The 10,291-nt window shown below is 51.5% G+C and overlaps 1 protein-coding gene across 1 annotated transcript; it reads left to right on the top strand.

Moving 5' to 3' along the window:
• Positions 1–2,945: 2,945 nt before the first annotated feature.
• On the top strand, positions 2,946–3,767 carry NEUROG2 (neurogenin 2; the record flags this gene model as incomplete). The annotated part of the gene is made up of 1 exon (XM_079920372.1): positions 2,946–3,767. One exon carries the CDS (start codon positions 2,946–2,948, stop codon positions 3,765–3,767), a length of 822 nt encoding a protein of 273 aa, XP_079776498.1.
• Between the last annotated feature and the right edge of the window lie 6,524 nt (positions 3,768–10,291).

The raw sequence follows: 10,291 nt of genomic DNA on the forward strand, positions 1-10,291 counted from the left end.
CTGTAAAGAGTATTTACTTGTTTGGTATCAGTGATCATCACCTATAAAATAATGCTAACGTGTGCATGCAACCATGGTAAGCACTTCTGCTATCTTTCACTACTGACACATCTTTTGCTTGGTCAAACTCTTTTATGAAGTTCTTATTCTGCAGGCTCATGATACAGAGATAGAGACCCAAAGAAGTGTGAGAGAGGCAAATGCTGTATTCTGGAGACACTGAACATTTCTTTCTTTTTTAATATCTGCATTTCTGCCTTATGAAATTAATCTGTTCTAAAAGGATTGAGGAGGGAACTGGGGAAATAATTCTTTTAAATTTAGGGAGTTTGTTTTTAAAGTGGAGGAGACGCAAAGCACAAATATCAACCAGCAAGGTGAAAATCATGGCAGTTTTCAAATAAATTCAGGACAGAAGGAAGTCTAGAGGTTGGGTAGCTGCAGCGGATAACAGTCTCTTTCATGGGATTCTAATTTTCATTTTCTTTACTTTGTGCCTTTCAGGCCGGCTCATGATCTCCCTGCAGAAAACATTAAACAAATTGAAACCACTCCAAAACACTTCCATCATCCCCTTCTCTGAAATACAACTTGTTTCCAATTCCTACAATTCGAATGAGACCGAGACCACAGACAATATCCTTTTTCTCCGGCCACTTTTCAAATCCTAACATTCCAACTGTGCCTTGCTGAAACTTAAATCTGCAAAAGGACTCCTCTCCAATCTACTGGAGTCCAGATCCATCCCCGCTACTCATGCACCGTCTAACACTCAGCCCAGCACACACTTCTGGGGGCTCTGGTTCTAAGAAGTCAGCCACTTCGACAAGAGGGTGGGCGTGAGCGCGAGGAGGAGGACGACGCAGGGAGGGCTATTGAGCAATTCAGAACAAGTTCCCTTCGAGGTCCAGTAGCCCTCCAGCTCTTTTTTTCCTATTGAAAAGCCGGGAGAATCGGGAGGACGGGCCCCATGTCCCTACAACGCCCCCCAGCGCGGAGCAGAGGTCATGGAGATGTCAACGCTGCCCATTCGCTTGAGGGAGCTGCGAGTCGGCCGCTCTTCCCCCTGCCCCCCCCCCACCTCCCGCAGGAAGCCTCTTTGCTGTCCCGCGCCGCCATAAACTGGGGTTAACCCTAACGCCCCCCACCCCCAGCAAACCAAAAACCTATATCCGTGCTCGGAGCCTCAGTGTGTCACACGTAAAATGAGGAGGTCCCTTTTCGTTCTCAGATGTGAGTGCTTTTATTCTCGCATCCCCTAAAAGCCTATCAGCTGCTCCCCTACTCTATCTGCCCTGGCAGGAGACGCCCCTATGAATCCTCCAATCTCCTCTCTCTTCATCCTCCCACGTCAGTCCTTCTGGAACCTAAACACGCTTGCCCACCAAGTGCCCACAGCTCGTCATCCATATCCCATTCCTCCTTTAACCAAATGAAAGCGTTTTTAAATAGTTTACGATTTGATACAGCTCCTAAGAAGCTTTGCCAAGAGACGTCCGGCATCACCAAAGGGCTAACTGCTTTCCCCAGGATTCTGACCCCCATTAACTAATTCCTCGGATCCCGACGTCCGGGAGCTAGGAGGCCGGGCAACGCCCGGTGCGGTGCGCGCGCGCGCGTCGGGGCGGGGGTGGGGTGCAGCCGCAAGGACCCGGGCGGGGGCGGTCGCCTTGGTCTCCCCGCCGGCCCCCGGAGCCCTGGCCCCTAATGAGCCGCTGAAAGGGAGCGGGCTCCGGTGCGCGTGGCTCGCAGGCCTCCCGGAGTCCCGGGCGCCCTGATTGGCCAGCTGCGCCTCGCGACCTCCATTCATTAATAAATTAGCGGCACGCTCCAGCCGAGCGCGAGCCACCAATCACAATGGGCAGCGGCGGCGACAACAGCCGCAGCTTGAGCCGGTGCAGCCGCCGCCGCTTCAGCACTCCGACCGCAGCCTCGAGCTCCAGCAGGAGCTTTAGAACCATTTTATGCTGATTAGATAAAGGGGGAGAAGAGAGGCGGGGGCGATGGGAGGAGGAGGATGGATGGCAGGGCCAGGGGAGGGGGGAAGTGGGTGAAGAAAGAGAAAGAAATGAATGATGATAATGCAATGAAAAGAGTAAGCCGGGGAGGGAAAAGCGGGGGAGAAGGGGGGCTGGCATAGGGGGAGGAGGCGGCGGCGGCCGCGGATGGGGGGAGATGGGGGCCCCGGGGGCAGATCTGATTGTTTTCTTGGTGGTATATAAGGGGTTTTAAGGAGAGTCGTGTGCCAGACACGCAGCCACTGAACCACAAGCAGCTTCGCTTTAACTGGAGTGCCTGGGAGTCGCGTGCCAGGAGCCGCACGGCCGGGGACTTACTGACAGACAGACACGCACCAGCAGCACAACACACGAGACCCGGGCGGGTCGCCGCGGCCGCCGGGGCTCTTGGCAAACTCGCACGACGGAGAGGTCCCCCGCGGAGCTGCGCCGCAGTAGCGCCAGTCTCGCTGCTTCCAAGGCAGCAGAAGGGGCAGCACTGCGCTCCGGACCGCTCGGAGAATCGCAGCACACGCCAAATAGCGACGCCGAGGCACATTTAGAGAGCGAACCAAGTAAGTATCCGCGCGGCGGCTTCCAACTTGGAAGGGTGTTTCCCGCACTCCGTCCCACCACGCCCGAACGCCCTTCGCTCGCGCTGAATCTTTGTCACAGGGGCCGCAGCCCTTTCCGGGGCGGGAACACAGCCGTCAGGGCGGCCGGTAGAGTTCGGGACTCGGCTGGCGACGGGGTCACAACAGGGGCGCTCCTGAGCTTGGGGAGCACTGGAGGGGTTTCCTCCCCAATTTACCTTCCTCCTTGGCGCCGTTCCGGGGCGTTCTTCTCGGGTGCGCGCAGCAGTACATCCCGGTGACACCAAGAACATGCCTCTGCTTCTATACTGACGCCTCGTTTGGTTCTTTCGCCTTCTCTGCTCTCTTCTCCAGGATGTTCGTCAAATCTGAGACCTTGGAGTTGAAGGAGGAAGAGGACGTGCTGGTGCTGCTCGGCTCGGCCTCCCCCGCCTCGGCGGCTCTGACCCCGCTATCTTCCAGCGCCGACGAGGAGGAAGAGGAGGAGCCGGGCGCGTCGGGCGGGGCGCGTCGGCAGCGTGGGGTCGGGGCCGGGGCCGGGGCGCGGGCTGGCTCGCCGGGAGGGGCCGAGGGCTGCCGGCCAGCGCGGCTGCTGGGTCTGGTGCACGAGTGCAAACGGCGCCCCTCCAGGGCGCGGGCCGTTTCTCGCGGCGCCAAGACGGCCGAGACGGTGCAGCGCATCAAGAAGACCCGTAGATTGAAGGCCAACAACCGCGAGCGCAACCGCATGCACAACCTCAACGCGGCGCTGGACGCGCTGCGTGAGGTGCTCCCCACGTTCCCCGAGGACGCCAAGCTCACCAAGATCGAGACCCTGCGTTTCGCCCATAACTACATATGGGCGCTCACCGAGACGCTGCGCCTGGCTGACCACTGCGGGGGCGGCGGCGGCGGCGGCCTGCCGGGGGCGCTCTTCTCCGAGGCCGTCTTGCTGAGCCCCGGAGGCTCTAGTGCCGCCCTGAGCAACAGCGGAGATAGCCCTTCGCCTGCCTCGACGTGGAGCTGCACGAACAGCCCCGCGCCGTCTTCCTCCGCCTCCTCCAACTCCACTTCGCCCTACAGCTGCACTTTATCTCCTGCCAGCCCGGCGGGTTCAGACATGGACTATTGGCAGTCGCCACCTCCCGACAAGCACCGCTACGCACCTCACCTGCCCATAGTCAGGGACTGTATCTAGAGCCGCCATCTCTGCTACCCACGCCAGGCCTTAGTGGCTACCCTTTCCTGTCCCCGTTCAAGCCCTCCTCCCACCCCTCTCCTGACCCCGCTTCCATGCCCCAGAAACGATCTCACTACTCAGAGCAGGTGTAGCCGTTATGATTCCTGGGTTGTTTGTTGCCTTCCTTGGAGAAGGGCTTCCTTCATTCAGACGGGCTCTCTAATTTATTGGTGTGATGGAGCTTATTGTCAAAGAGGATGGTAGAGTTTGGGGGGCACTTCTTAAGGCTAAAAAGATGCTGGGAAGAGATGAAGGTGGCATGTCGAAAGAGTTTGCAGAGCGGACTGACGCTCCTCCTCTCTCTCGGTGCAGTGCGTGTGAATCTCCCAGAGGGAATGCAACTGGTTCCTGTGATCTCTTCACCTTTGCTTCTATGTAGAGATGTTAATGTCGAGTAGAAAGAAATGTATCTTAGCATCTGAATGATTTTACCGGTAATAATATTATCCACAGATTTGCAATGGCTGGCATCTGCTTTATTCCCAGTGCTGTCTTCGGGCTGTGGGAATTTCACCTGTCAAACCAAACTTTCCCTCTCTGATGTGCACTTTGTTCTGTTTCCCAGATTCGTCACAATGCCTATTGTCCCGCCCTTCTCTTTCCTTTTTCTTCTCCATTTTGCCATCTGTCTCTTATGATTTATAAGGGGGAAAAAGTTGTTTTGTTAGAGGGCCAGGTTAGAAGTCATTGTATAATTTGTAGGCTTTGTAATGATTGAATGCAAGCGTGGAAATTTAGGCTGAACTCTCTATCAAAAGGAGAAATGTGGAGGAAAAGGGAAAAATCAGGAGGGAGGATTGCTTCATGTATTATTTATCTCGACCTTTTAGGGGAGAAGGAACTCCCCTATTCTTTCAAGAGATTAAAAATAAATCAACAGGCTGAAAACCTAAGCAGACACGGAGCATTGCCAGGATCAGCCACACACGTGTTTCCTTCTATTTATTATAAAGAAAAATTTCATGAGAAAAGTATGTATTTTTTGTATATTCTACAGAGTTTATTCTAGTATGTATTTACATCTTGGAAGAACAAGAAAATTGTTCTCATGATTAAACTATAAATAAAATATCTAATTTTCATAGTTTTTGTATGTTGTATGACAATTTTTTCTTGCTTATGTGGCTTTTAGAAGAATGAGTTGCATTTTTCTGAAATTCTCCCGATATCAAATTGAGTACTTGTATTTTTTTGTCAATGTTTGTGTAGAGATTTCACTGACACATAAGGTCTAAGCAATCACAGGAAGCTGAATTATATTCGAGACACTAACACTGATATAAAAGTATAACTCTCAATACAGACAAAACTTAGTTTCTAAGAAATCAATTTCGGAGCAAACAAGATTAGTAAAAAATTGGGGGAGCATTTACGATAATTTTATTTTGATAATTAATAATTATTTTAATTAATGATAATTAAGCCATGATAAGTGCCAATGTTCAGAAACCTTGATTTTAAAAAACAGTGAAGTTGAAATTTCTTGGTGGAGTATGTAGAAATTTGATTCTTACACTTCACTTCTTTGAGCTTCAGTTATCATCTGTGAACTAAAGGGATTGGACAGTGATCTCTAAGGGCCCCTTCCAGCTCTAACATCTGTGACATAACTGAGTATTTATAAATTCATTATTGAAAGCTGATTTCATATTAGCCAATCCAATCTTTGTTAAAATAGTTTACACAACTTCTTCAAAGAAAAAGCAAAGATGTTTTCCTAATCTCCAGGGTACATAACTCTGTAACTTGTACCTCAATCTCCAAAGCAGAAATCAGTGACCTTTGGCCTTGGGTCAAAGATGACCAAGTGAAGGTTGACCACATTCTAGGTTTAAGCCCCTTAGGGAAGGGTGTCCAGGACAACACAAACTAAAAAAAGATCATGTCAGTAAAGAAATGTTGGTTGTTCACTGTCTCCCCAACCCGCAGAACTTCATATCTGCTCCTGGTTTGAGCCAAATCTTCCACTCCTCTGCATAAAGCAATGATAGCCCTCCTGAGACGTCTATCTGACACTGCTCTTCCTCTCCATCTATATGGAAAATATTAAGTGTTTAATATCTCAACAACTCCTTTTTTTTTTTTTTTTTTTTTGCCGTACGCTGGCCGCTCACTGTTGTGGCCTCTCCCATTGCGGAGCGCAGGCTCCGGACGCGCAGGCTCAGCGGCCATGGCTCACGGGACCAGCCGCTCCGCGGCATGTGGGATCCTCCCGGACCGAGGCATGAACCTGTGTCCTGTGCATCGGCAGGCGGACTCTCAACCACTGTGCCACCAGGGAAGCCCAATAACTCCATTTTTAATAAAAGGAAGAACCAACCCAGGGTTTGTCTGGCTTTCATCTCTGGGTGTAAGGGAGACTTGTTGGAAAACCCCTTCTAGTTTAAAGGTTGTATTATTCTTAGCCACTCGATTATCTGATATGAGGAGAAAGTGATTTTTCTCGTACATTCACCTTTATGTTTCTAGTGTTTAAAAAGCCAAGCCAGCAAGCAAAGCAATCGTAGTATGAGAGTTTTTAAAATCACGGTTTTAATGCCAAATAACTGTTAATTTAGTGATGATGATGCTTTTATGGTGATTATAGGCTTCTTTTGGAAACTTGCCAAGGAAACAGGTTCATGACACAAGTCTGGGGAAGGTAAATCTTCAGGTGCAGGTACTCAGGAAACCTCAGCTGGTGAGGGGATCCTATAAACAGGTGGTGACCCTAACAGCTTATTTGGAGAGGCACAGATGGGGGGAGGGTTCAATAGTCATAGTTTTGAGTAATGGGTAATAAACCTAATGACTCAACCTGCGACCTAGTTGAATCTAGCAGCCACCTCTGCAGTTTCTCCAGGACCAGAGACCCGTTCAGCAAGAGCTTGCAGGTCCTCTTACACACCAGCATCACGTCATATACGGCAGGAATTCCGTCTCCCGTCTGTGGTCTACACTCGGGCTTTTCCCCCCGCTATCTACAGCAGACCTAATTTTACACTAAGTAGGTGCAGTTATTTTTTTATGGCGTCTAATCACTTTTAGCGGTCAAGAACGATGTTCTTTCTGCCTCACTTCGCGCTGGGAGTTCTCCTCGCCACCCACTGCAACCTCCGCAGCCTGTGGGCTGAGGCCCAGTCGTCCTCTCCCGTCCCTTGTAGAGATGAGAATTACTGGTCGAAGCTTCAGCGGTAGGGAATATAGTCGATCTTCCTTTTTACCCATTCGCCTCCCGCCCTGGGACCAGCTCGGTCCGTCTGCACCAAGCAGGTTCGTGGGCCGCTGAGCCAAGCCATTCTATTTCTGGAGCTCTCTGCTGAGAGCCGTTTCAAGCAAGGCCATGAAGATGTTGTTCTGATGACAGTCCCACACCGCAAAATTTGCCAGATCTTTCCAGCTCCAGGGGCGCAGTGGCGTGTTTACCTAAGCCTGGAGAGGTGCGAGGGTTGGTCCTGGCCCGGGTGGATCTCTGCTTCGGCGCCGCCAGGCTCCGGGCATTGATTGTATTTACTTGTTCTGAAGTGCCCAGGACTTAGGGCTGATTTTCCTTCACCAGATCTAAGACAAATCCATCTGAAGGCGAACAGGAGAAAACGGAGAAGCGGAAAGGTGGGCCGCCGGGCGAGGTAGGGACGAGAGGAGTACTGGGGCTCCCGGAGCCCCCAGCACCTGGGCAGGAGCCGTGTAGGCTCCCTCCCGGGCAGAGCCCTGCGGGCCCTGCGGAGGCGCGGGCTTCGGAAGGCCCCGGGCGGCCTTGGCCGGGAGGGAGCGAGGGTCCTGTTACCGCGGGTTACCCAGGGCCCGCTTCTGCGGCGCCCACCCTCCGGCCCGGGTCGCCTGGACGCAAGGCTGCGGCAGGGCCGAGGCAGAGAGTTGCGAGCCGCCGCCGCCCGCCGCGTGCACCCCCTGCATCGCACAGCCTTGGGCAGGTTGTGACTGCTGGGCCTCGACACCTGGAACCCGTTAAAAGCGCCTCCTCCTCACGCCCGGCCACGGTCTCTTCCCCCACCCCCAGGCTCCCGGGTCCCAGGCGAGCTTTGAATGTATTAATTAAATAAAGCAGGCAGCCCTTAAATTGCGCCAACGCAGGGCGCTCTCGGGAGCGTGAAAGTCCTGGCCTCCGAATCCGCAAAAGAAAAATGTGTGAAAAGAGAATTAGTGAAATTAGGTTAGACCAATAAAACGTGAGGGCTCCAGCACCCCCCTTCCCGCTCCCCCAGCCTGGGGCTAGAAGGGCTATCTGGTCTGATCTATTGTTTCCCGCCCTGGCAGGGGGTTCATTGTTTGATAAATAATTCCCCCTCCATTTTATTCTTTAAAAAAAAATGGGTATTTGCATAATCACTGCTTTGATGTGGCCAGAAATAGGAGGCTTGGTCTCCCCAAGTCTGCTATTGGTAGCGAAGCAACAAAGCTCGATCCAGATCTTTCACTTCGCTGACAGCGTGTGGGGCAGATTGTCAGAAACGGCTGCGTTAAGCTCCTGCCTCCTTTTTAAAAAGGATCCACTTTAATGATTAAACCTAAGGAATGTCCCCAAAGGGGGAAGGCGGTGAAGGACGAGAGCTCTCAGCCCCCTCCACCTCCCTCTGTCCTCCAGGGTTCATTGTTCTCGGCAGTCTCTTTTCCAAAGCCCTTGCGGGCGTGCGCCTCGCTTGGGGCCTCCCCACGTGGCTCGCAGTGGGCACCCGCCGGGGTCCGCCGGGGCCGAGGTCTGCAGGAGCGGTCCTTCTCGTCCCCCACCCGTTTTTCCTTTCCCAGTTTGGTTTACCCAGCCTGGGTGGGGTTTGTCTTATGGAGGACGCCGAAGTGAGCTGCTCTTTGGTCCCCGAGTGGAAACGAGGCGGGTGGGGAGGGCCCCTGGGAACGCAAGATGGGGGCAGTTTCAGATGGTCCCCGACAGGAGAGAGGAGCAAAGAAATTCAGTCATCCGGAAAGCGGATCGAGAAAGCCAGTGTGGCCGGAGCTATTATATCCCTGCACGGTGGCGGGAGTCGGAAGATGGAGTGGGAAAGAGTCCTGATGCTGTGTGCACTACAATAAATGACTTTTTTTTTTTTCTTTCCTCTCGGTGCCGGGGTCGCAGGAGGAGGGAAGGCGGTGGGAGTTCTCTGCTTTCATCTTTGCTTTCTCTCTCACCCAGCTTCTCCAAACCTTCAAGCACGAAGGGGGAAAAGCCAACTTGGATTATTGACTAGGAACGCTATGTGATGAGGCTGGGGCTTCCTGAGCAACCGGACAGCCGCCAGCTCTGCGCTCCAGCCTGGGTAGGTCTCACCTGTGGGAGAAACGCTCAGCCTCCTCGGGCCCTAAGCCCAGGATTCCGGGAAGGCGGGGGCGGGGAGACGCAGGCGGGAACGAAGGGGGATCCGCGAAGCACCTGCGCGACCGGGGTCCCATTCCTCTTCCGAGCCCCCGCATCTCACCAAGCTGGACTCCGGGGCATTCTTCAAGTGTCCCACCAGCTTTTGGACTCAGAGCTTCAACAGTTGTTTAGCTCATTGTAAATTCTCTTTTTACTTATCTTTCCTTTTTACTTTTCAAGGCTGTAATTGTATAAGCAATCGTTTTCCTTCATATCAAGTTTCTCACAAAAGTCATACTTCTTACGAAATAGAAGGACTTGGGATTCAAGATTTTTCCCAATGGAAGCATACTTTTAATTTTGTTTGGACTTTGACAATAGCCCTGTAGAGTCATGTTACCTGGTAGACACTGTAGGGTATACTGAATTCCAGAGATGTAAGAAATCAAGAGGCAAAAAGTTAGAGTTATTTCAAAGGACACATCTCCCAGAGAGGCTGTTTGGACTGTAGCTGGTCTTTCAAAGATTCAAAAACAAGTGTATATCTTCTCTGATCTTGTTGAAGTGTAGAACAGACTGTGCCACCAGTATTTTTCATCATTCATCCTTCCCTTCTAATGATTCCATTACCACCTTCTCCTTGATTCTCTTCACTCCAGGACCTGGAGGCATACCTGGAGACATTAAACAACGATGCAAAGAACCAAAATCTTTCACCTATCTTACTTGATCTAGAAACAATTAAGTAAAAGTGCTGAAGTCCATGTTATATGGGAACAGGAACCTTCAAAATAAGCAGAGAAAGCTGGGGGCTGGTTTCCAGGGTAGCAGCTTGCAATAAAGCCTAATTCCTTGTGACAAAGAGGTCATCTTCCTTTTCACATGTGTTTATGATCCCTTTGTGCATTGTATTTTGGCATAAAAGCTTCTATGCTCTGTCAGGCCTCCACAGGCAGCTCTATGACTCTCAAGGGGGTTTATTGCCTCTTTGGTATAAGAATAGCAGAAAGAAGCCAAACTAGTGCCAGTGTGACAAAGGACAACCCCACAGGCTTGCCACTGCTTTCTTTCTGTAACATAAATTTTGATATGCATTGAAATAATTTAAAAATGAGAGATTCTGGGATAACTTTAATTTGATTTTGCGGTTTTTCTTCATACCTTTCACATCTATTGAAACACTACATGCAAACAT

This window comes from Stenella coeruleoalba (assembly GCF_951394435.1).
Source record: "Stenella coeruleoalba genome assembly, chromosome: 4".
In the NCBI taxonomy this organism is placed as follows: Eukaryota; Metazoa; Chordata; class Mammalia; order Artiodactyla; family Delphinidae; genus Stenella; species Stenella coeruleoalba.